General features: G+C 38.8%; 1 protein-coding gene across 1 annotated transcript; it reads left to right on the top strand.

Moving 5' to 3' along the window:
* Positions 1–707: 707 nt before the first annotated feature.
* On the top strand, positions 708–26,374 carry VAPA (VAMP associated protein A). The gene is made up of 6 exons (XM_062488067.1): positions 708–792; positions 17,145–17,297; positions 19,904–20,007; positions 22,032–22,112; positions 24,448–24,624; positions 25,574–26,374. Exons 1-6 carry the CDS (start codon positions 717–719, stop codon positions 25,730–25,732), a joined length of 750 nt encoding a protein of 249 aa, XP_062344051.1. The 5' UTR covers positions 708–716; the 3' UTR covers positions 25,733–26,374.
* The last annotated feature ends 625 nt before the right edge of the window (positions 26,375–26,999 follow it).

The raw sequence follows: 26,999 nt of genomic DNA, 5'->3' as shown, positions 1-26,999 counted from the left end.
TGGGGGCAGGTGCGGGTCGGGCTCTTGTCCCAGGCAAGCAGGGCAAGAGGATCAGAATATAAAACCTCAACTTCCACCAGGAGAGGTTTAGGTTGGACATTAGGGCTAATTTATTCCCAGAAAGAGTGATTAGGTATTGGAATGTGATGCCTAAGGAGGTGGTGGATTCAATGTCCCTAGAGGTGTTTTAAAGAAAGACTGGACGTGGCACTGAGTGCCGGGCTCTACCTTACAGGGTGGTGTCCGGTCACAAGCTGGACCCGATGGTCTCGCAGTTCTTTTCCATCCCAGATGATCCTGGGATTCTGATTCGCTCTAGCCGCCAGAGCGGGAGGGAGGAATGTGCGCGGGTGTGTGCGTGCCCGTGTACGTCCCGGTGTCGGTGTGTGGGACAACCCGAGGGGCGCGGGCGCATGCGCACAAAGAAGGCCGGGGGGAGCGCGCCGCCGCTGTCGTGCCCGCGGAGGGGGCGGTGCTGCCGGGGCGGGGAGGGCGCGGGGCCGCGCTCGGGGGCGCGCAGCAGCAGCAGCAGTGCCCGCCCTCGGCCCGCGCCCCGCCGGCAGCGCCCGCAGAGCCGCGCCGAGACACCGCCCGCCCGCCGTGAGGGAGCGGCGGCACCGCCGGCCCCCTCCGCCCCTCCTCCTTCTCCTCCGCCTTCTCCTCCGCCTCCTCCGCCCTTCCCCCTGCCCCTCCTCCCGCTGGAGCTAGCGAGCGAGATGGCGGCCGCCGGGGCTCTTGCGAAGCACGAGCAGATCCTGGTGCTCGATCCGCCCACCGACCTCAAATTTAAAGGTGAGGAAGGGGGAAGCCGGCGCGGCGAGGGGAGCGGGGCGGCAGCGGCGGGGTGCCCCGTTCCGCCTGGGCGCCGGGCCGAGGGCGGGCGCCGCGTTCCCCGCTGCCTCCCGCGGGCGGGCCGCGGTGCCGGGCGCTGCCCGCCCGCCGGCGGATGGGGGGGGGGCGGCGCCGAGCCGGCGAGCGGGATCGGCCGCCGCCATCTTGGGATCCCGCGGGGATCCGCGGTGCCGGGTGGGATCGGCCGCCACCTCCCTGCCCCCGCCCGCCCCGGCGTGTCACCGCTGCGCTCGTAGGCCCGGCCCCGGAGCAGCGGCGCCCGGGGACGCGGGCGTCGCTCTCTGGTCGCTGCCGGTGCGGGCTCCCTCTGGCAGTAGCGGGCAGGAGAGGCCGTGGAGCGGGCGGTGGAAGCCTTGCGGGGTTCCAGGCTTCACGTCTGGCCTTGTCCCACTTCTTCTCTCAGGCGTGTTGGGGCCCCGGTGCCCGTGCGGAGCTGGTGCGGCTCTGCACCATCAGTGCCCGGCACCGGCGCCCTCGCCCCTGTGCATCCCGACCCGGCAAAGGGCTCCCCGCCCTTTCCCCAGAGCTGTCATGTCTCAGGCAACGTATCGGAACGTAAACAGGGAGCTCGCCGCTTCCCTGGGAATGAGGGAAATGGAATGCGTGCCTCTCGGAAGTTTTATGTCTGCTCTGTGTTGCGTGCCGACCGCATGGCTGTGACTGCTGGCGTGCGGCTGTCAAAATAGGTCCCAGCTAGTGCTGGTGTCGCGTGTGCCTGTGGTTTTCTCTCCTCGTGAATTAGGTAGTTGTGAAAGGAAAGGCTCTGTCAGAAATGAATGATCGTTGAAAGGCAAGGGCATAAAGAAAAGCGTGTCAGAACGTGTAATTTTTGTGATGATATGTTATACCTGTAAGGGGCACTGAGAAGAATCTCAGAACCTTTCAGATTTGGAATCATCAGTGTTAGTTTTTTTTTTCTTTTAAAGAGGTAGTTAATATTATGCGAACTTATATTTTTAAATGTTGTGCCTGGTGTCAGCACATGTACGTGCGTAATCCTGTACATTCGTCTGTTTTCCACTTTTAGTAGGCTCATTTTTCATTGTTTTAGGGGCCAGAGTGGAATTTATGATGTTGTAAAATTCTTCCACAGACAGCTAGAACAGATGAATATTTGTATTAGAAAAGAGCACTGTATTCCCCCAGAATACCTTTGGTCTGGCCTAGCGTTTAGATAAACTAGCAAGCTTTGCTTATTTTGCTGATCGGTCAAATCAATTAAGCCCCAACATCTGTCTAATTATGCATATTAATTTCTTGATAGCTTCAATGTTATTTTTTTTTTAAAATTGCACTTTCATACTCAGAGTCAAAACCATTGCAGGTACTTGTCATTTTCACTTGGGTTTTGTGTTGTTAAAATGCTGCCGGTCTGGCTGCGCTCACACTTCAGTATGCTGTGTTCAGAACAGGTTGATGCAAGAACAGGTTGGGGGAAAATGCATTATTTTAAATTTCTTTAAATTAAAAAATACTTGGTTTCTAATTGAAAGCCTGCAAATGTTGAGATGTTTTTGAGCTGGAACTAAGCTGTATTGGTTTGATATGAAACAGTGTGTTGATACAATAAATACTAGATTAGAAATTCTGTCTCTGTGAAGCTGTTGTCGGTGATCTTTATTTTGCTGTGTGTTTATGCACTTAGAGCATGAAATGTGTATTCTTTAGGCATAAACTTTGGTTTCAGGCTAATGCATATATAAGGAAAATTTCTGTAGAGCAGACTAAGCAAAAACAAAATGTGAAGCATAATGAGACTGCAGCACTCTATTACTGTACTGTTGCAGTAATATACTACAGAAAGTGCTATCAACTGAGAAAGCATCGAGTGCACTCTCAAGAAATATTTTCTAACTGCTTATTCTTTAGAGTTGTTTGAAAAGGTTTGTGGGCCACAAGCTAACCCAGTTCTAAAGTACTGTGTTAAAATATACAATATTGGCAGTAGGGAATTCTGCGTGTCGCCTTTTAGAAAGTAATTGGTTAGTAAGAAAGAGAATATGACTGAGAATAAATGTAGCATAGTGTAGGAAAAGCATACAAATTTGTTAAAAGAATAAAACTATACTTTTTTTTCAGTGCAGCAGGTTATTCAAAGTTACTTTATTGGTACAGTCATCCATTTTTATTATTATTAATGCTGTTGACGCCAGTGTAACAGAGATCCAGTTTAAGTCTAAACATTTGAATTGAACAAATTGTTTGGTTGGTTTTCTTGCCTCGGGAGGGTTATGATGGCTTTGCTGACCTTTAGGGTAACAGTGAAATGTGATAGTGTGCCCCTTTACAAACACCTATTTCATTAAAAGGTACCTAGTACTTATCCTAAGGATTTTTTAACAAGGCTTTAAATTCATCATTGCCTGATGAAACTGCTTTTTAAATTAATATAACCTAATTTACTATGTCAGCAAAAATAGGGTCTGTAGTACTTTTATCCTTGAATTTTATTCAGCACGATCTAAGGGGATTTCTGCAGAACATGTCTTGTGGTAGCTAACACATTACATAGTTCCCTTGGTGTTCAAGATTGCAATCCTGTTTTTATAGTGCTTGTAGTCTTAGAATTTCAGTCATTAATAACGTTTGGGTCATGATTAATTCCCTCTGTCTGTCTTTGGTAGGTAGGTAGGTTTCTTTGGATTCTAAAACTATTAAGAAAAAACAAAAAACAAGTAAGTATTTTTCATAGTGTTGTGCAAATGTGACAGGGGGAAAAATTGTACGTAAAAGTGATGAAACAGGAGTTGATAAGCTACATAATATCACTTTCAGACACTCGGTATGGAGCACTGAGAATTTGCCTCGTGGCACAATTCTGCTCTTGTACCCAGGTTCTTCAGCCATATGACTCCTGCAGGTTGGCTTTCTTTTGTATTCTAATGTATTTTGTTTAACTTCTCAATTCTGAAGTTGTTGGAGTTTATTTAGGACTGGATAGGAAGAATTGAAACACAAGACACTTAAAAGCAGCCCCTTTGGAAGGGTGGAACGTCTGCTTCTTACTGGCGTCTTCTTCATGTGACTTTTACATGTAATTGTTGGTAGCTCTATTTTAGTGAAAAGTATGGGAATCTGAAGCTGGTCCCCTGTGAGTAAATATGTTTTTAATTTTTTTTTATAAGCAGTTTTGTAGTTTAATAGCAACATTTGAAGTTTTAAGTTCAAAAATCTCTAGTACTTTTATGGAAACTCCTTCTTCCTTAAGACAAAGAAGCAAATTTTCAATTTTAAGTAATATGGATTTAAGTCTGTCTTGGATTATGGTCCTTTTTTTAAAAAAAAAACAACTTTAAAAACCTTCTCCAAATGTTTAAATCAGTCATAAGACATGCTTCTGCAACACCTAATTGAAAATCAACAGTAGTTGATTTGATGAGCTTGGGAAGATGAGTAGACTGTGTTCAGAATTTGAATTTCATGTGATTCAGTGGTGTCTGACTAGCAATAAAAGATTATAAAAATGCCAGAGTATTCTAAATTGATATCCTTTATTAAAGTTCTTGCTTACAAGTATGTGAAGTCCAGTTATGTTACCTTTGTAAGCATCTCGAAATAATGAGCCACTCTTTTCCTTTAGCAGACTAAAATAAAATTTGAAACGTGTCTGTGCACAGTAAATTTTCTTTTTGATAGGTCAAGTTACTAGGAGAGATCAGTGTGACAGAGAATGTTTAATTTCTGATTGTTGATCTGAATCATAGTCTAGAATGGTCAGTGTATGAAATCAGCTATCAGCTGGTGTGTGTTCAAATGACTTTTTATGGGAGGTAGAGGTCACTTCACTCAAGTATTGCAGCTTATTCTGAAATGTGCATTCCCACAACTTTTAAAATAATACAAAAATATTGCTGTAGGTGATTTTGTTACCATTACACTGCTATTGGTAACACTGAAAGCCATGGGATATGTGTTGCTGCAAATCGAGAAGGTGGAATTTAAAGGCAAAAATAGCTCAATGTTAAATGCATCCCCTGCCCTCAAGGTCTGTTGCCAGAATTGGCCTTTTGGTATAGACAGAGTTTGAAGTCCTCAAATGTGATCTTACTGCCTTACTTATGAGTATCTTGATTATGTCAGATTTTATGTCTGTTTTCACTCTCTTCAAAGTACCAGTGAATTTGTTATGTCCCGATTTTTTGAGATAGGTTAGAAAAAAAATGGTGATTGGGGTGTCAATTTTCTTGTATCTTCATTCCAGAACATTTTTGAAACTAAACAGTGCGAGTGTAGAAGGGGAAAAACTGCTTGTAAGTGATTACTAATACAGTTGTGACTTTCTGATACTTTGAAATGGTTCCATTTAAGTTGATATTTTTGCTGGCTGAGAATTGCATAATGGCAATAAAATGATTCAGTATTCAACACATAGCCTGACTGTTTTTTTTTTTTTCTTTAAAATAGAAGAGTGGTTCTTGGCATTGTTTGCTCTTCCTGTATGTATACGTTCATTGTTTCATGGCTCAAATGTAGTATTTGTTAGTATTTTAATTTCTTTAAATTAGTCGTATTAATGAAAATAGAAGCACAGGATGATTTGTGGGAATATGTTGAGGAAGAACAAGGGAGATAATGTTTTTTACCTGATGTTGCTTATTATTATGTTATACAATTGTCTCTACCACTGTGCTAGACTGCATTTAAAACTGCCTTGTAAAAAGGAAGTTATATTGATCTGTGAAGTCCGGTGTATTACAGTGTTAGATTATATTTTGGCAGAACTAGTTTGTCGTTTGTTTTAAGATTCAGTAATGGAATATTTTCCTGTGGGGATAGAGGTATACAGCAGTGAAGATTTAGAAGCTTTGTCCTTTACCTGAAATTTATAGGGCTCTGTTTTGTGTAATATTGCTGTGGCTCCACTAAAAAGTGAAACACTATCCAAACCTCGTATCTTTTCCTTCTAGCTTGTACCAGTGATTATTGATATAAAAGCTTCACCTTTGCGTTGTAATTACTATAAAGTGCCTACTCATGCTGCTTGTTGATTGCTTAAGCAGGTGTTCATCTGATCACCACAAGACATTTTTATTAATATTATAAAAACATTCTGTATTATGCATGAACAGTTTACTGTTGTTCAAGGCCAGGTTGAATAGTAGAAAATTTGAGAGGATTAAGAGGAGCTGTTTTATTGCATCAGTAAATAGGTCTGAATATTTAGTGCACCAGCTATCCATTGTGGAAATACAAATTGTTCCTGTTTTGGCCTGACCACGGTTTGTGAACATTTTACTTTCTGACCAACTTCATCTTTGGGAGATGTTTGTTAACCAGATCTTTGTGACCTTAAGTCACTGAAGGGTTTAACATACTTCCCTTATAAACCATGAATTAAAGTAGAAAAGGTTTCTGAAGAGAACTTACTGTATTAAAAATGGAAAACCAGCCCTGACTAATTAGATAAGTATTACACTTTCCAGTTTGGAAGTTGTCAGTTGTGGTGTCAGATGAACCTGATAAGTGAGTGTAAGCTAGCTTCTTTAAAAAGGAAAAAAATCAGCAAAATTACTAAGATGATTTCTGATGTGGTATTTTTGAAAATAAAAATGCATAAACACAAGTTAGAATTTTACTAACTGTGTTTTTCTTAAGGTGGTAAGACTTGGGGTGTATCTTGGCCTCTAGCTTCTCTTGCCTTTTAGTGTGGTTTTGGATTGTGTAAGGTTATTTCCTGGCATTGAAAATTAGCAATGTAGATGTCATTTAATTTTAGTACTTGAAAGTATTTAGAAATAGATGGTTATGGCAGATAGATATTTTCAGTTCATTCCTATATGAAGAAGGTCTTGTGCACTAAGTTTGTTGACTATTATCCTGCTGTAGGATTTGTGTTTAATAACATGGAAGAGGAAGAAAATAAAAAGTGCATGAAATTTAAAAGAATAGTCAAATCAGAATTTTTCTCTCCTTTGTTTCTCAGAATGTGGTCTTACTTGGGTTAAAATCTTTTTCTCCCACTTCAGTGCTTGAACTGGTCTGGCCTCAGTAGTGAGCAGAGCCTTAGAGGAAGGAATAAAGACATTGGGGTAGAGGGAACATGGAATAAAGTGCAGTGTCCCAGGTAGAATGTGGCAGTCTGATCTGAGACCTTCTCTGTCTGATATTGGGGGTTGCCCTGACCTGTGTACAGGGTCACTTGCACTTGGCCTTGCTGACCCTCATGAGATTCCTATGGGGCCACCCTTCACTCCTGTCAAGGTCCCAGTGGATGGCATCCCTTCCCTCCAGAGAATCCACTGCCTCACTCACTTGGTGTCATGTGCAGACTTGCCAAGGGTGATGTCACTTCCACTGTCAGTGTCGTTGATGAAGACACTGAATGATACTGGTTCCAGTGTGCATCCTTGGGGGATATGGATGTCACTTGTTGCTGGTTTTCACTTGAACATTCTGGCATTGACTGGAACTCTTTGGACAAATCACACAGACAATTCCTTGTCCATCTAACAGTCTGTGCATCAAGCCCATATCTCTCTAATTTAGGGGTAAGAATGTTGGGGGAGACCATATTAAAGGCTGTACAGATGTCCAGGTAGGTGACATATGTAGCTCTTCTCCTGTCCACTGATGTCCACCATAGAAGGCCACTCAATTAGTGAGGCATGATTTGCCCAGGATAAAGCCATGTGTGCTATTGCTAACTCCTTGTCGGCAATACATTTTTGAGGAAAGTCTGTTCAATTTTCCATTAATGACCTTGGTATGGGTCAGAATGTGCTGGTACAGACTGGTAGTGCAAGGTTGGGAGATGTGATGAATGCAAAAAAAAAATCAGACGTGTGCTAATAAAACATTTTCTTAGAAGTGATGAAAAAGAAGTAAAACTAGTGACTAGAACTTAATTGTGGGTTTATTGTGAATGTGACAAGTCATGAAATGGGACAAATACAGGACTGCAATTTTGTACTGAGGAAAGTATTAATGTCGTGGGTTTTGGCTTTGATGAAGCTTCCTCTAAATGCATCCCTAGCAACACCTAGTCAGATAAAATGAACCCAAGTGGGAATGATGCAAAGACAACTTTATTAGCACAAGTGAAGTAGAATAGCTTTAGCTTGTTAATCTTAGCAAAATGAAGACTGAAAGAGGATCTGATTGCTGTCTATAAATACATCAGCAAGGTAAGCACCAGGAAAAGGAAAATCTATCTAGACTAAAGGATAGGATTGGTGGGAAAATGAATTTGCTTCAAGTGGCTGTGAATGTATTTAGATAATGAGAAACTTAGCTGAATCTAAATCAGGTCAATTTCAACCAACTTTCTAAAAATTATGTGGGCAAAAATAGTTTTAAATTCATCGGATACCATCTTACAAGATTATTAGTTTCATGTGGACTTCAGAAAGCTTCTCCTAGGTCATGATTTTACAATGTTTTTGAAAGTTTGGTAGGACATTAATGGTCCACAATTGTGAACTTAAGCTAAAGCAGGTATGTTGTGTTACATTCCAAGACATTAGAATAGCTTGACTGAGATATGCTTCATTTCTTTCCTTTGTAAAAGGGGATATCCATTCATTTAAAAATCATATACCTGGGAGTAACTTCCTTATGTGAAGCAAACTTTGTAATTCTAGTCCATAGGGATATGGTGTGAATTTAGCCTGTTGTCATGTTTAACACTATGGTGCTAATAAGGCCAGTAAACATAGTAGACCCACTGAAAGTAAAAACTGTTGGGTTCTTAAATGTGAATGTCCGCTAGCCATCTACCAGGCGCGTTCTGTGTTATAGCTCAGGCTGGAACTCCAGCTGCTTCTGTAGAGGTGACCTGGCTGGTCCTGAGAAGTGCGGCTGCATTAGTTCAGCTCAGTACTGGGATGTGAAGTTGATGAGGAAGTGGAGTTTGTGGTCCTGTCTGATCGACAAGACCGACTAAATGCAACTTCTGTTTGCAGCAGGTGTTTGTTTACCTGAGTGACTGTAGGAAGTTATTGTACTTGACTTTCAGTGGCTTGGGAAATGGAGACCTGTAGCCTGTGCTTCCAGAGACTGAAAAGTCACCCTGAAACTGCAGGGATCTTTTGGTGTGTTTGGGAGGCAGTCCAGTGTTGGCTAGACCTGTCTGTAGGAGATTTGAATGTCTGATATACAAATCTGTTTTGACCAGGCTCTGTGTTATGAGCTGAGGTTAGATACCAGGTAGCAGTCCAACTGCTAAGACTGTTGGGTTTGTTTTTTTAAAAATAATTTTCTGGGCTTTTGTCCATGCTGGGAGACCTGTGAATTTGATTGATTTTTCTAAGTTACTTTGTTACACTGTTGGGATACTGTTAGCAAGGAACCAGTGAAAACCACTAGAGCTTTGGTGGTCTGTTCAATGTTTGGCTTCTTCTTGGAGTGCACTTGGAAAAGTGCAAGGCAAGAGCTTTTGATCAGGTCTTCTGTGGATTTTCTATGTGCCACTACAGCTGTCATCTGAGATGACTACAAGTGTTCTGATTACAGCTATAGAGTTTGAAGAGTATCTTGTATGTTGCAATGCAGATCAGTTAGGTGCATCCAATGGGAGATTTCTAATATGATGATACATATGGATTTTAAGCTGCTGGATATTTGAATATTTTAAGCAGCACATCTGGGTTTTTCAGCGTCACTGAAACCATTTGTAAGCTATAGCAGGTTAAATACAAATCAAGTTTAAAAGGGAAAAGGAAAGGAAAAAGTTACTTGTTTATTTAGCTCTGTTGATCAAATATGCTATTATTCTGGAAATCTAAGAATCTCTGTAAATATCAAACTCATTAGTTATCCTACCTTATGCAAGCAAAGAGAATAGTTGCTCCAGTAGGAGGGAGCAACTATATAACAGTTCTTAGTGAACTAAATCTATACTGGAAGATTGTATGTATATATTAATTGTTCAGGACTTTGGGGGAATAGTTTGATGGTTTAAATGTTCAAGTTCAGCACCACTGAAATATTTCCACTGTTATTGTTATTTCAGCAGTGTTTTGGTATGAATAATACTTCATTATAAGATCCTGAAGACTTTGTGCTGCTAGAATTAAGAGCTGCCAATTGTAGTATACTCTTAATATGTCTTTGGCAAGAATAACACTGTAATCAAGTAAAGCTAAATTGCAAGTAAAAAATTCACTGTATTACGGAGATTAAGTTTAAGTTAAAAGCATCCCTTTGATGTCAGTAACCAGACAGGTATTTAGTAATGCCACTCTTTCAATAGGAAAAATATCAAGAATAGACATATGGCTAACTTGGACCTAGACTGCTAGATTTTAGAGCTTAAGCTAAATACCAACTTTGGATGAAGTTATTCCATGTTATACCATCTTATTACTGGTGGTGGTGTTTTGTTGTTGTTAAAGCTAAAGAAACCATTGCCCATATTTAACATTAAAAGCAGGACAGTCTACATTTAGTCTGTATTTCATCTAATATATAAATACAATAATGTTCTCTTGACCAGAATTCCTGGTAATGATCTGTGGTTGTACTTCAGATGCTTACTGCATTTTTACTGTGGTTTCTTGGCTCCTAATACCATTTCAGTCAGAAGCTGAGGTGAATAAGAAGTTTTGATCCAGAAAAAATATGTAAGGAAATGTTTTGTCTGCTTTGAAATGTCACTGTGTTGTATTTTTGTCTTTTCTCTGTCAGAATGACAGGCAAAAGGTTTCAGCTCCCATTTCTCTTACACCAGCCCCAGTAAAGCGTGCGTGCCAGTGTCTGCACAAGCATGTCTAATAGGCTGTGTGGCCATATGCAGGCTTTGCCCCTTTGACAGAGGAAGATGAGCTATTTTAGGATTAAAAAAATGGTCACCATCTCAGCACTTTTTAGAAAGAAAAATCTATGATAGACACATCAGCAACATGAATGCTGACAGCATGTCATCGTGGGGAGCTCAGATAAAATCTGATGTTACCCTTTGTAAACAGTGGTAGCCTAGAATCACCCTCAGGAATTGTGGACATTGAGGTGCGTCAGCTTTCTTATCCAGCCTCTTTTGCTTCCTGCATTTTACATGCAGGTTGAGCATAAAACATAATTATTTTTCAAGTGCCAGGGTAGAATAAGAAGTGAAAGATTCTGTAATGATATTCTAATATATGAATATCTTCCTGGGAGCCATGGTTATTTGTATGTATAATTAATCTCTCACTTTCATCCACTGATTATTTCTGAACATTCATATCCATGTTTAAGTATTAATCCATGAAACCTAAGCTATTATGCTTCATAGACCATGAATAATTTTAATGTAAGTGATTTGTTAGAGTTGGGATTTTTCTTGGAGGAGGTGTTTGAATGGTCATGATTCTGGTATTTCAACAGAAAAGAGTTATTTATATTAACTGGAAATGCATGTTGTATATTCTCTTCAGATTTTTTATAGAGGTCTGAATATTAATTTCTTAAAATGAATTTATGGAAATAAGCAACATTCCACTCACTTTCTTTTGTGTCAGCTATGCTACGTATGCTTTTTTCAGGAAATACTATAAAATTCGATTTTGAACAATAAAGTGCTTTGTTTATATTTTAAGATGAATTTTCTTATCTGATAGAGTATTTTTGACTTTCTACAGTACACAAGTATTTCTCATTTTTAGATGTCTTTCCTTCAGTACCTCTGGTGGAAGATGATCTGGTCAAGGAATATTTAAGCAAGCTAGACATATTAAGTCCAAGGACTCTGGTAGAATGCTCACAAGAATGCTGAGGGAGCTGGCAGGTGGACAAACAAGCTGACAGGAACCTTGTGAAGTTCAACAAAAAGTGTGAAGTCCGTCAGCTGGGGAGGAACAACCATCCAAGCAGCAGTGCAGGCTGGGATCAGGCCAGCTGGGAAAGCAGCTTTACAGAAATGCTCCTGGGTGTCCTGGTGGTCACTAAGTTGATAATGTGCCAGCAGTGTGCCTTTGCTAGAAGGAAGGCTGGTGGTGTCCCAGGCTGCATAGGAGGAGTGTTGCCCAGCAGGGTTGAGGTCCTTTGCCTCTGCTCAGCACTGGTGAGGCCACAGCTGGAGTACTGGGTCCAGTTCTGGGCTCCCCAGTGCAGGAGAGACATAGATGTATTGGAGAGAGTCCAGGGAAGGGCCAGGAAGGTGATGGACTGGAGCATCTTTATTGTGAGGAAAGGCTGAGAGAGCTGGAGTTACTTCAGCCTGGAAAACTGAAGGCTTGGGAGAATCTTACTGATGAATAAAATTCCTGAAGGGAATGGTACAAAGAGGATGAAGATGGGTGCCCATGAGCAGACCAGAGGCAATGAAACACAGGAGCTTCCCTCTGAACATGAGAAAACACTCCGAGGATGACCAAATAGTGGCACAGATTGTCTGGGGAGGCTGTAGAGTCTCTATCCTTGGATGTATTTAGAAGCTTCCTGGCCGTGATGCAGGGCAGCTGGCTGTCTCTGGGTATTCCTGCTTGAGCAGGGAGTTTGGCCCAGATGACCTCTAGAGGTCTCTTCCAGTCACAACCATTCTGTGATTGCTATGTCAAACGATGGGAAATAAAAACAATTAAATTTTGGCCTTATTAAAAAATTCCATATTACATAATACAGATGTAGATTCATGGACCTTTCTTAATTTAACTTATTCTTTCTTTACTCCAGTGTTACGTTTGATACTGGCAGAATAAGTTGCTGGACATCTTACACTGTTCCTCTCAGGTGCATCCAAAAAGTCAGTTTACTTGGTCTCAAAAATTGCATTCCTCATTTACAATATAGTTTTTATTCTGCTGACTTGAACTTATTTCTCATTTATTAGGGCTGAGACTGTCAAATGCAGTAAATGAGTTTTCTTTGTCTTCCCCACCTGACTTTACTGTGCACCCAGAGAAAACTACCCTGAGTTTGTTTTAGTTGAGTTGCATTGAAGTGTTCTGTTATGTTTCAAGTGCTCTTGGAAATTCAAAGGTGATGCACCAGCTGTGAAAAAACAGCGTTCCACTTAAAGTGTATAATCTCTATAGTTTTTGAAGTTAATACTGCAACACATTTTAAGGAGTTTGGGTTCCTTTTGCCAGTCTATGTACTTTTTAAATGTGTACTTACATTGTTTTTAGATGTGTCTGAATGTATCATTTTGCTGTGCCAATTTACAGCTTAAATAAACTTTAATTCAATGCATGCACTGGAGTGTTTTCTGGCAGAGCCAACTTAGATATTGGCTTTTGCAACAGCTACAGTTCATTGTCTTAAATTCAAGAGGGCAATATGCTTAACATTAAACTGTTTCTAAAATGCTGTTGATTTTGCTTAATAATGCATGCTCATTTTTGTACAACTCTACAAGGGATCTGCCTTCTAATTATCAAAGACTAATGTAATTTAATACAATTATAATTTCTTCTTACCCAATTTTATGTAGAGGTGGCATTTTAAGGTAGGCTTTTGGTGTACATTATGACAGCCTTACTAATTTTGAATGGAGCTTCTTGCTGACCAAACCTGCCCCTTCTTGGAAGTGCTCTGTGCTGCCAGCAGCTAGAGATACTGACAATGGTCTCTCACCTTTCCCAGGGGTACCAAGTCTGTGGAGGTTTATCTAAGATCTTCCTTCCCACAGTAGGGAGGCGTGTTCACATTATCATTTTTTCCCTGTTGTTTGACCATCTCAGATGGTAGAAAAATGGGTTTTGAAACTGGGTAGGTGAAGGAGAACTGAATCTGAAGTGAAAATGACATAATTGATGAAAAAGATCTCTGTATGGGTCCTACCTGTCCAGTAATACTTATATTTTGGTTTTACTGCAGCATAACTGGCAAGCTTGTGGCAAGATGGGAAACTTGGTGCTGTTTCAGCAGTAGAAACTGGCTCTGCAGAATCTGTGGCATTTCTTCCTGCCCACTAGTTGCTGTAGTCCAAGCTGTGTAGTTGCCAGAGGCAACCCTGGCATTAATGTTGTGGTGGCTGCACTGCAAGATAGCTGAAATAGAAACTCAGCACATAAAGCGTTCAGATGTGTCTGGTATTTCTGAGTGTGATTAGGCAGGTGTCTGTCCTTTTTTTCTAAGACCTTTGTAAGTCAAAGTGACAGGACAACCTGTGGCATGAATTGTCTCTGCTCCATTCAAAACCAGTTGGAACAAACTGGCACTCTCACAACCTTCACTCCAGGAAGATGCTGTAAATTGGTGTCTTGAATTTACACTACTAAGAGAGTTGTTGAATTCACTCTTCTCTCTGAAGTAACCCTTGAATTCCAGAGGTTATTCAGTTGAGATTACATGTTTATAAAGCAGTGATCTCTTGTCATTAGACATCATAGGTATATAGCCTGAATATTTTATTAGTTGAATTACTACAGCTGCTGTGTGTACAGTTACGCGTAAGCTTGTCTGAGATTTAAGTGCTTAAATAAAAATCTGCTTGGACCTGAGTGTTGTGCAAGCAGCAGGTAAGATGCTATTTTTGGTATTATAATGCTGCCCTGGTGTAGCTGGGTATTTACTGAGATGAAGTGGGTGTGTATTTGTCCATTTTGATGCATGAGCAGAATGTTAGTGTCCATCTTTGTCAGTTCTTTTCCTTGTTTACATGTAGTCTTTGTAGTATGATCCAAACATTTCTGCTTCCTGGTTTATCTGCCCCTGCCCCACATTTTTCCTCAAGAATGGTCATAGTTTAGGCTTTTGCACTTAGGCTGTTACTGCCAGATTGTACTTAATTTCCACACTTCTCCAAAGGTAGTGGTACTGATGTTTGCATAATAGTGAACTCTAGAATTTTCTTCAGGTGTTGCAATTTTGTTTTTGAAGGTTATGCTAACTTAGATCATGTGGCTCCTCTGAAAGGTACTAATTTTTTTTTTTTTTCTGATTTACTATCCTTCTGTCTGTTCCTGCCTGTCCCTGCTCAGATCCATGCTGTTGGTTTGCCATTAAGCCACCAAACAGCTGGATTCTGCAGGAACAGTGAAATTCAGTCATCTTTTCCTTTTGTGCAACAATTTGTTACCACCTACTTATTAAATCTGATGGTTGCAAGTCTTGAGAGGCTTTATACAGCTATTTTCTTTCAAGCTTTTAGAAAGCAGGTGAAAGGTAAAGCTGTCATAGGCATCCTCTAGACCTTGAAAAAGTTTTCGGTCACCTCTGAAAGAAATGTCTTGATTCTAAAAAATGTCCCCAAGCTAAAAGCTATTTTTGAGAAGTATCCGGGAAATGCAAAGGAGGTCACTGCATTCATGTACCTGGGAAAGAAAAGCAGATTTCTTTTAATTATCTGAGGTGCTGAAAGTGACAGTGAATATCAGAGTAATTTAAAGAATATTTTGAATCCTATCTCATTATTGCACACTTTAAAAGGGCAGGCATGAGGAGACCTTTCATGTCTTAAAAGAAACAGAAAATCTTTTTAGTTTAAGAACCAGTTTATCAGTTTATAAATTCACTGTTGCTTTGTCTTGAAACAAGCTGGTTTTGAATAGTATAACTCCTTGTCTTGATAACTGTGCTTTTCAAAATGAGCCTCTGAACTGTGTCTTCTTTTCCTTTGTGCAGAATGTTCTTAGTAGAAGTAGTTGAGAAGATGGAGAAGCAGAGTTCCTCAGGTTGCCTAGAGTTGCAATTAAAAAAAAGTAACCCACAAATTTGAAAGCCAGATTCAAGGTGCTGTTTGCCCCTGGGCACTGCAAAAGCAGTGGTTATTAGATGACTAATAGCTTAGGTGTTTGTTAGTAAAAGTCCCAGAATAACTTCCTCAAACATGTGTGTGCATCTTGAAAAAAAAAAAAGCATGTTTGGTGTATTATGAGTGTATTACCAGTCTTAGAGTGAGAATAGTATTCAGCTGCTTGGTTTTGGTTCAGTTTGTGGTATGGTTGATGTGAGTTAATTTTGGTTCTCCTTCTATAGATAAAGACAACTGGCTCCTGCAAGAACAATCAAAAGATGAGTGGCAGGAAACTTTCAAATACTTTTTAAATCCTGGGGACTGTGTTAAATTTGCCTGGATTGAGAGGATGACTTATTTCATACACCATATGAAGTCAGATCAGAAGTGAAGTTTCAGACAAGTAATACCAGTTTCTATTTTGTCAAAAGAAACTGAATATAAACCTAGCTCATGTGTAGCTTCATCTACATCTCAATATTCTGGTTCTAAGTGATTCTCTTTCTAGTCTTTATGTATTTGTATCTTGGTGTTTTGTGTTAGGACTGTTTAATGCTCTCTCAAAATCAAGTATTTGGAATGAGTTATGGAAATAAAGGCAGCAGTCAAATAGTGAGCCTTCTAGTGTAGTGATGTGTTTGATAGTGGGCAGAGCCGTTTCCTTCAGAGAAGTGCAGACTCCTCTATGGAATAAGGTGTTCAGAAAAGACTTGACTTCTACATCTCATGTACTTAGTGGTTTTGTTGTACCTTACCACTTGTTTGTAACACTTATATTTTTCATCCAGTTTAATCTGAAGTTTGCTTTCATTGTAGCTTTTAATGGAAAAGTTGTTGTGTTTACCATACTGATAAATTTATTTTGTAGTAATTTAATGTGTAGTTTTAAAGAACTATAAAGAAGGTTCTAAGAAGCTAATGTACACATAGAATATTCTTGAATAAATTTTGTGTTCATATGAAATACTATTTTTCTATAGCCCTTGTGGTCATGCTTTCAGATGACACAAACATAAGGGAGATTAGCACTGCTTAGACTGCTATGATCCTTACTTTTTTGTGCTGTTACTGTGTGGCATTGTGAAGTGATCACATGAAGGTGATCTCTGCTGGAAGATGTGCTTTTGCAGCTTGATATTGAAATGATGCCTCTTGTCCAGACTTGGAAGGAATTCCTATCCTGAAGGTTTAACATAAATACAGCTTAGAGAGTACACTGCGTTTAATACATAAATACAGTAACTACGACAGCAACTTTTGCTTTTCTGGGGATCAGTCAGAGTCCGTGCATAAACAGAGTATCATCTCTCTTGCTTATTTTGAGTTTAAAAGAGATTGATGCCTTGTCCTGTTCAGTCTAAAGGAGCTCAGAAGCCAAGAGAAGTTGAAATCTCAGGAGCAGTAACTATATTTTAGTCTCAGTGTTTTCTTCCTTTAACCACTTGTGCCAGCAGCTTGACTCTGTTGTAATATTTAACAGTTCTCGATTGCTGTAATGTATATTATTATAACTAAAGTGATAGGGCACTCTTTGCATGTGTGTGTATGTGCCTAACAGTTGTATGATTTAACCTGCTTTTAGCAGTTTGTTGGCAACAAGATGTATTTTAAGAGTTACTTGTACTGCATAAACAGATTTCTTTTCCATATATATATATATATATATGTATGTAAAATATACCAACCTTTTTTTCAGGTCCCTTTACAGATGTAGTAACTACAAACCTTAAACTACGAAATCCATCAGATAGAAAAGTATGCTTCAAAGTGAAGACCACAGCACCTCGTCGATATTGCGTGAGGCCGAACAGTGGAATTATTGACCCAGGATCATCTGTAATTGTTTCAGGTAAAAACAAATATACCCAGTTGTTGGGTTTTTTTTAACTGTTATTAAGGCCTTTGGCACAGTTCCCTAATGCTTGATCTTAAAGACTGTTTGAAGTATGTCAGCTTTTTAAAACTTCTTATTTTTAAATAGAAAGGATTCCCCTCATTGGTGTGATGGCAACTTGATGTGGAGCTGCAATGATACATTGAAAAAATCATCCATATGGAAATACTTGCCTTTGTCACATTTATCTGTGGCTCTCAGAAAGGACAAAAAGCAAATTGAAAAATGGGCAGTGACATTAATAGTACCTTTACCTCTGACTACTGTATTCATATTTGTATCCTGAAGTAGAGCATTTCTTGGCTGCTCTGATATGCTTAAAGTGTAACATTTCACAGTTCATTGCATGTGAAAAAAGCTTAGTTTACAATTGTATCTAGTTGTTTTTCTCAAAAAAATGGGAAGACTAGATACTAGTCTGCATATTTGGTAAATTATTTTTGTAGGTCATTCTCCTGACCATTTTGTGGTAAAATCTCTAGAATGAGGGGAATTCAGGTTGTAGAGATTACAGGCAATACAGGTGTGAACTCTAGATCTCCTAGGTTCTAGGAATATTTTAGAACCCATGGAGGCCTCTGTAGCAAAGCAAAAGGGAAATCATGGAGCAATCCTCAGAGCTTTTCAGATTCACATTCTTAGATCCTTTGGTAAATTTAAAAGAAGCTGGAGAGCTATCTTGAGGTGATACGTTCAAATGATGCAAAGAAGAACGCAAAAAAATCCCTTAGTGATTGATTAAAACCTTAGAGTAACTTTCCTTATAGGAGTTTTCTAATCTAATATGATCTGTAGAATGGGGCCCCTTAAAACTTCATTATTGCTTACCATGGGCAATCCAGCATCTGGGCTCATTTGGTACTTACTCACTGACTTGGGGGTAAAAAATCATTTTACTGAGAACTGATTTAAAATTCAAGTAGTCAAAAAATTATTTCCATCTTCAGCTGTGACTTACAGCCACTTTGCCTTTACCTGCGTGTTTGATCTGGTATCTGGGATTTTTCCAGTGGGTGGTTCAATATCACAATCAAGATCTTGCTGGCATTTCTCTTCAGGGAATTGAATAGATTGAGGGATTACATCCTGTGTGTTTTCATACTCACAAATCATCCTTTTAAAGCTTTAAATATTTTGATTTTTTTAAATGAGTCAGTACTGGAGCTGTAAACAATATTGTGGCTTCAGGATCTCCAGTAAAGGGAAACAATGTCACACTGTTTGAGTCTTCAGTTGGCATAGCAGGAAGTCTTTGATGTGCCTGTTTCTGTATTAATGAATTCTCATGCAGTTTTTCAGCTACGGTGACCTCAAGATGTTTTGAAGTGCAGTTGTTTAGTTACAGTGATTTCACAGTGCTTTGCAGAACTAAGTTCTCTTCCCCAAAGTGTCAGCTTCATCTTTTTGTTTTTAGGCGTGTAATTTCTTTTGGGTCATTTGCTAAGATAAGTGCGCAGATTATTTTTCTAGTGACCCACTTTATCTCATCAGTCTCTCAACTGAATGTTTTCAGTGCTGAGTCATCTTTCATGTAATTAAAAATAGATTTCTCTCACATTGTTGTGCAGAGAAAAATGACTATAGGATACCGTGGGCTGAAACTTATGTTCAAAATTGAATGTTGAGGCAGTCTTGTCTGTCTTCAGGCTGTTTAATGCATCATGCTGATTCAGAGCCAAGCCAGTTTTTAAATTCATTGTTGGAGATGTGATTTGACAGTCATTTTAAGGAAGTCCACTGACATTTTTTAATAATTTATCACCTTTCAATTGTGAATCACTAAGTAATCTTCAGTCATGTTTTTTCATTTTTTTCCAAAAATAAAAATTCTGTAAAGCTGTTTTTCTTTACCATGATACCCTAAGTTTACTATTTATTATTCTGTCATGTATTGTTTGTTGTTAACTTGTTAACAGCAATTGCTTCTTGTTGTTTTTTTTTTTTTTCATAATATAGCATGTTACTCTTGTTCCTTCACAGCTTTTTACTATTACTTATGTTTTTCCTTCTGCTTTTGCATTTTTCTAGCTCAGTATCAGCATCTCTACCATAACTTTTTCATTGCTGTACAATAGGTGCATATACATATAACTGGTACAGGACCCCATGTAATTTTTCTTATCTTTTTCTAAAACTGCTTCTGCTTCTCTTAATTTTGCATAAAGATATACTGAACTAGAATCCCCATTCTGTGGAAGACAGGTGTATGTACACAACCAAATAATTTATCTCTCCAGTTCACAGAGTCCTCATCCTCCAGTAGATCAAGTTGCAAGTCTACCCCCACATACACATCTCTAGATGTAATTTTTTTCAGTCTCTTTTACAGGATCTGTTTTTTCATATTTGTATGTAAAATGTCTTTTCCTATAGTAATTACAGAAATAATCATGCCAGCCAGACCAGATTCTGACCTCTCAATCCCTTTTTCTACAGTGTGTGCGCTGCCTTTCCATTTTAACTTTCAGTGTCTGTTCAATGAGAAATAAATCTGAAGTGGATAGCATCTTGCTGTTGTGATTAGCTGAAGAATCACAGTTTTATTTTTTCCTTTGGAACAGTAATGCTGCAGCCTTTTGACTATGATCCAAACGAGAAGAGTAAACACAAGTTTATGGTACAAACAACCTATGCACCACCAAATATTACAGATATGGAGGCAGTGGTAAGTAAAAATGGAGTAAAATGGCTGTTTTTTTATTTTTTCTTAAAAAAAACAAGCTTAACTATAAATGATCCTGGCTTTTACAATTTCTTTTTGAAGAAGAATTGAGCTTTCTCTTAACAAGTGTGACTTCAAATGTGATTCAGAGTTTAAAATGAAATACAAGGGCAGTTCTTAGAACTCGGCTGTAGTGATTAGCCTGGAGGTTATTGAATGGAAATACTAGTGAGTCTTAGATAAGGTCAGATCAGTGTTAAAATATGGACGTATTATACCTTTATATGCAGCTAATTTGAAAGGGATAAACAGATTGAATTTGAAGGAATCAAGAGTATATTCAAACAACAAGCCTGAAGCTGTATGAAAATGGGTTCATTTGGTATGAAAAGTGTTTATGTAAAATGTTGAATGGGATTAAACAATTTTAAACGTGAATTAAAACATTTTCAAGACTAGCATGTGTCTCCCTGCAAGATACAAAGTTAAGATTCCAAGCTAAACACAGCACAAATGATAGATTTATTTTCTGTTTTAATAGAACATGTTGTAGCTTTACTTCTTAGGCTGGCTTGGTCTGATGCAAGATTCAGAAAGAAGATAATGTAGGTTTTTGCTTGTTAATTCAGAAGTAAAGTGCCTGTTTCTGATTTTACTGGCTGACAGTAATCGGGACAAAGCCCTCAGTTGTCAGAATGTGCCTTTTAGGGTGTATGTGGACTCACATAAGTATGTCCTAAGGTGGAGGTCAATGTTGCACGTGCTCTAACTCTACAAACTATTTTAAGGAATGCCTGGGTTCACACAGGTACATTTGATGTTCACTCAAGTCAGAGAAGGAGAGGGGAAATAAAAGATAAATATGAGATTTTATAAATTGCTGAAATCTGAGAGACCTTTTCAGGTTTGGGCTCTGTCCTCTTATATGAAGGCAAAGACTACTATGGTATCACTCTTCACTGGAAGCAGTGGAAAACCTAGATTTTGTGAAGCTTTGGAGACATGAAAGTTAACATCTGTCTGCCTTTTTGAACTGGTTTGTTTTTCTTCATATGCTGTAGTAGCTCTTGGTTACATGTAGAAAATGAAGCAAGCCTATTTGGTGAGGATATAAAAACCAATTTCAGAAATACCTTTCAAATAACTGCTTTCTTAGTGAGTTCAGGGTATAGAATACTGAGAAACATCTTGCAGAAGATCACTAGTTGTAGTTAAAAGTTACTGTATAACTAATGATGCTGGAAAAATAAAAGAATGTTATGAAATACCTTAATCTTTAAATCTGTAACACCTATAAGGTAACAGTAGAGGATCTATTAGAAAAATTGCTGCAGACTTCAGAGCAGTCTCTGAGCATAAAAATTTAAGGCAACTACATGAATTACATGCTTTGAAAGTTAATTGTCAGTTGAGTAGAGAGATTCCATCGTAGTTTAGTTATTTAAATATACTGAGAACCATTAGAATTTAAAAGTTTTTTTATAAAGAGCTTTGAAAAATTCTCTAGCCCAAATTGTCACATGATAGGTAGTAAAAAGAAAAAGTGGTTAAAAGTTTAAAATTTGAAGAACTAAAGAAATTTACTCTATAACACATGTAGAGGCACTAAAATGTGTCTTTCAATCTTTTATTTAAAATCAGTCCTTCCAAGATGAGATACAAGAATTACATTTACTGAGGCATAATAGGGCTATAACTTTCTTCTCAAACTCACTCAGAGGCTACTTGTTTCTCACTGTCTGTTATGATACCACCGTATCATTCCCTCCCTATTTCTGATGGATCCATCCCTGCATTCAGTTTACTCTTTTTCATTTCCAGACTTGAATAACCATTTCTAGCTTCTGTTACTTCACAGCAGTGAGTGTGAACAAAAAGCATTGTTCATAAGCAAGTCTGAAAATTGCAGGGAGGTTAAGCACGGTATTCAGCTGTATAGGAAGCCAGTGCTAAGTGCAAACTTATGAACTGTTGAGATCTTTGCATGAGTGCAGCACGTTAAATAACTGTATTAATTGTTTTCTTAGTGGAAAGAAGCGAAACCTGATGAGTTAATGGACTCCAAATTGAGATGTGTGTTTGAAATGCCCAACGAAAATGATAAACTGGTAAGTAAGGGATAAGAAACTGTCATACACTGACTGGTAAGATCTCACAGAAATTTCAGAGTTTTCTTAATGTATTTTATTTAATGATTAAATGAATTGATGGAATTTGTGCTAAATTCGAAGAAGGGGTGTTCAGTATATAACTTTTTAAGGATTCATAGAATCATGGAACAGCCCAGGTACCTTGGTATACCATCTGGTCCAAGATCTTGTGCAAAAGGGAACACTCTGTCCAACCACATCTTTAAAAACTCCAGCAAAACTCCAGTGCCAAAGAACTATCTGTTTGCTGTTTTTATACTTTATAGTTTTCAGATGCAATCTCAGTTTAATCTTGAGGGGAAGGGGATGTAGGGATTGCTTTGTGGTCTGGGTTTTTTTGGTTGGTTTGTTGTTTTTTCTTTCTTTTTGGTAAAGGATAATTTATGAGATGAAGGTGTAAGCTTCCCAAGTGTGTGTTAAACAGTAAAAACATAAAGGTTGAGCATTTATTATTGAGGCACTTAGTTATCTATTTTCTGGCTTTGAAAGTGTGTAGTGTAGTAAGAGAAATGTAATGGGTTATGCAAAACTACCTCCTTTTGCACTTTCTTCTAAGAAACTAGGGACAGAGGAGCTTACTCTTTAATTAATTATAAAGAGCTCTTTATAGCGCTCTTAAGGGGCTTTAGGCCCTTTTAGGTCCAGCTATTTAAGGTAATTTTTCTTAAACTGCAAGAGCTCTCCATCCTGATGTGTAAGAAATCAAGGAAGGCAGGCCAGAAAAATGGCACGGCTGCGCAAGGATCTGCTCCTTGCATTGAGTAAGAAGGCAATGTACAGCCAGTGGAACCTGGGACGTGTGACTTGACAAGTACAGGGGTATGGTTTGGGGTGTGTAGGAGTGGGATCAGGAAAACTAAGGCACACATGAAATGGGATGTGGCAAAGGATGTGAAGAGTAATGAGAAGGGACTCCATAAGTACAGAGTATATCAGAAAAGAAAGGACAAGGAGAGTGAACCCCCCTGGTAAACAAGAAGGAAGAATTGGTCACAATAAATATGGAGAGGGCTGAGGTACTGACCAAGTTCTTCGCCTCAATCTTCACTGGCACTCAGGCTTGCCATGCCTTGAGGGTTCTCATGGTTGAAAAGCTGGACATCAATCTACAATGTGTGCTCACAGCCCAGAAAACCAATTGCATCTGGGACTGCATCACAAGAAATGTGGCCAGCGGTTCAAGGGAAGAGATTCTCCCTCCCTCTACTCTGCCCTTGTGAGGCCCCCATCTGAAGTCCTGAGTCCAGCTCTGGGTTCCCTAGCATAAGAAGCCTGTGGACCTGTTGGAGCAAATCCAGAGGAGGGCCATGAAGATACTCAGAGGGCTGGAGCACCTCTTCTATGAAGACAAGAAGAGAGAAGTGGGGTTGTTCTGCTTGTAGAAGAGAAGGCTCCATGGTCACCTCATTGCAGCAACTTTTAACACAGGCAGTTATTAATAGCACAAGGGGGAATGATTTTAAACTAAAAGATGAAAGATTTGGGTTAGATGTTTGTAGGAAATTCTTTACTCAGGAGGTAGTGAGCCACTGGAGCTGGTTGCCCAGAGAAATTGTGGATGCCCCATCCCTGAAGGTGCTCAAGGTTCTGTTGAATCAGGCTTTGAGAAATCTCATCTGGTGAAAATTGTCCCTGCCCATAGTGGGGGGTGGGGGTTTGGAACTAGATCTCCTTTGAGGTTCCTTCCAACTGAAACTGTTCTTTGATTGTGTGATTTTGATCAGAGCTGTGGGAATTAGATTGTTAATTTTAATATTGTTCTTTTCACAGCTTTTTGTGGCTTTTCAAAATTCATAATGTGTATTTCTGATGCTGTGAGACTTAAATTTTATGTTTGTGCAGCACTTTATTTTCCTTCACTGAAAGGTATTATAAGTGCAAACCATTTGTGCCACGCATACTTCATAGGAGTTGGACATGACATGTTTTGGTTTTACTTTGTTTTGTTTCTTACTATTGCAGGATTACTTTCTTGCTTTTATTTTCCCCTCCCCAAGTTCAAATGCTCTTTGGTGTATTTTATGCCCTCTTTTAGATGCCTCCTGGGTCAGTGTTAAGCAGCTAAAGTATTAATTTGTGTCTCAGTAGAGTGTAATACCAGGTAAACAGTGCAGTCTTCTCTTGCTTTTTTAATACTTGAGTTAATCAGAATTACACTATCAGAGTGTCTGTTCAGCTTACTGTAAATATAAACCTCATAGAACTGTATTAGTAGCGTCATTGTTTCTTTCTCAAGCTGTGGGTGATTTTTCTCTAGGTAAGTAAATTCTCTAATCATTCTTGATGTTTGTAGAATGATATAGATGCAAGCAAATCCGCTCCAGTACTGAACACATCTAAGCAGGATGGACCGATGCCAAAACCACATAGTGTTTCACTTAATGACACTGAAACAAGGAAGCTCGTGGAGGAGTGCAAAAGACTTCAGGCAGAGATTATGAAGCTGACAGATGAAAATCGGCACCTGAGAGTAAGTTCTGCATCCACATTTATACTGAAGTGGCTTCACCCTTCTTGATTTAAAAGTCTGGTTTGTAATTAGGCCAAAAGATGTATATTCCAGTAAGTAGATAAGCTGTTAGAATGTCGAGATTGATTAATAATATGACTTTACTGTCCTGTATATAATGTATATTTGAACTTGTCAGTGATTGATTGAGACTTTGTGATTGTCACGCATGAGACGTTGAAGCTACGTAATTTTCTTCTTAAATGAAGTGGTCCTATTTAAGGTGATCCTAGTTACTTTAAGTCTAAGTTGAAGCTACTGAATTAGTAGCTTTTAAAAAGTGCTTTATTTTTCATTAATAATGAGTGAGATCCAGAGCAGTAACATTCTGTATTGCAAACAGCTAGTGAACAAGAGCAATTGTTTGGCCAGAGGAAGTAAGCAAACACTAGTTTCTTGTGCCTTTATGTAAAGGTGTCATTTCAGTGACCTGTAACTAGTCAATACATGACTGTGTCTTTTCTATATACTTGCTTTTGAAACAGTTCTGACAATTTCATTGGCCATGGTAGATGTTTGAAGAACTATGAAATAATACAGTATCTTCACACGTTTTGTTCTGATGACATTGACATTAAACAAAACAGATGTTTCTCCTTAACAATAACGAATTATTGCTATTTAATTTTGACACATATTAAGTAAGAGCAGAATGCTTCATTGGGCCTAGTGAGATTTTTTTGTGTATGTTTTAGCAGAGAGAGACTAGTGAATTATGGTCCTTATTTAACGTACGGTTTTCTATGTTCATGTTTTGGATTTTGATGTGATGTGATGTTGTATGTGTTGAGGGTCTTTTTAAACTTTATTTAAATATTCACTAGTAAATATGGCCTTTTGAGTTCAGTTTTTACTATGCTAATGATGTATTTATGTTTTTTTTCCATCTGTTTTTTTTTCCTTTTCTCAGGATGAAGGTTTGAGGCTCAGAAAGGTAGCGCACTCGGATAAATCTGGATCACCTACAGCTTTGGCCCTCAGAGATAATGGCTCTAATTCTCTTCCTTCACTTCTTGTTGTAATTGCAGCCATTTTCATTGGATTCTTTCTAGGGAAGTTCATCTTGTAGAAAGAATGAGTGATAGAAGCATGCAGAACTGCAGCTTCCTTTTTTTTTTGTTTTGTTTTGTTTTCTTTTCTTTTCTTTTGGCCAGAAAAAGGTTTGTTTACCTACCACATCATGGGTAGTACGGCCCGAGTGGCCATTTTTGTGTACAGCATCATAACAGGCTTGGCCTTTAACGATCTCACACGGTTAGAAAACACAATCTGAAAAGACAAACTGTTCAGCTGCTGGACAAAATTGTACATTCAGTCATCAATAGCAGATATCTGTTGCATAGTCAGTCCTTTATGAAAATTCATAAATAAAGAATTGTTCTTTCTTTCTGTGGTTTTAATAAGAATTCAAAAATTGTTCAGAGTCTTGTAAATGTTATTTTAATAATCCTTTAAAATTTTATCTGTTGCTGTTACCTCTTGACAAATGATTTATTAGATTGCTAATCCCACTCATTCAGGAATATGACAAGAGGTATTATGGGGGAAATGGTGCCTCTTATTGTGTAAATTTTCTCCTTACCTTACTTTGCTAATATCATGGCAGAACTTCTTTCTTATTCCTTGTGAGGCATTGTTGAGAGTTCTTCATCCTTAACAGTCCTGTCCCATAATATTTAACATGACAAAAGAAATAAAATTGTTAACAGATTTTTCTGCTGGGTAGCCTGTTTGTGTGTGTCGTGCTTTTAGAGGGGATTCTTAACAGGTTCATTGTTCATGGTAATTTGCTACTTGTAACAAATGGCTATTTTGAAGTTTATTTGCTTAAGTCTCTGGCTTTGACTGTTGTAATTGAAGCTTGGGAAAGAAAAAAAAAAAAAAGGTTTCCATTCCATTTGTTTAAAAAAAACTGTTTTCTGGCTGCTTTCAGCTACAAAGAGGATGGTTCTCAAACTTGTTTTGGGACAGAATATCCAGCAGGTGCAAATGCTAGACATGAATGTTTTCAATATATTAACAATTTGCTTGGATTGTGCAGGAGTGTAATAATCAGCCTTCTGTTCCATCTTTGGATCTTCTGGGTGTCTTCCAGGAGTCAACATTATTTTTTGATTTCTTAAGGGTATTTAATTCACATATATTAACTTACTCAGTTTATAATTCTGTCTTAGCAGATATTAAAAAATGCAAGTTGAATCATTCAGACACCCATAGTGAATTCCATGATGCAGAAGAGTTGATATTTGCTGAGTTGTTCACCTTTTGCTTAGTTTCTCACATTTGGGAAATAAAAATAATTTTATGCAATTCTTGGCAGATCTACCTGTTTTAAC

This window comes from Cinclus cinclus, chromosome 1 (assembly GCF_963662255.1).
Source record: "Cinclus cinclus chromosome 1, bCinCin1.1, whole genome shotgun sequence".
Lineage (NCBI taxonomy): Eukaryota > Metazoa > Chordata > Aves > Passeriformes > Cinclidae > Cinclus > Cinclus cinclus.
The sequence above is the reverse complement of the archived record's forward strand: the minus strand, read 5'-3'. Positions and strand labels throughout refer to the sequence as shown.

What these genes read in the sequence shown, in the direction of transcription:
- VAPA (XM_062488067.1), top strand. Translation starts at nt 717, where the DNA reads ATGGCGGCCGCCGGGGCTCTTGCGAAGCACGAGCAGATCCTGGTGCTC. An exon ending in ATCATCTGTAATTGTTTCAG is followed by an intron (nt 17,298 to 19,903) that starts GTAAAAACAAAT and finishes CCTTTGGAACAG; the next exon opens with TAATGCTGCAGCCTTTTGAC. An exon ending in ATGAAAATCGGCACCTGAGA is followed by an intron (nt 24,625 to 25,573) that starts GTAAGTTCTGCA and finishes TCCTTTTCTCAG; the next exon opens with GATGAAGGTTTGAGGCTCAG.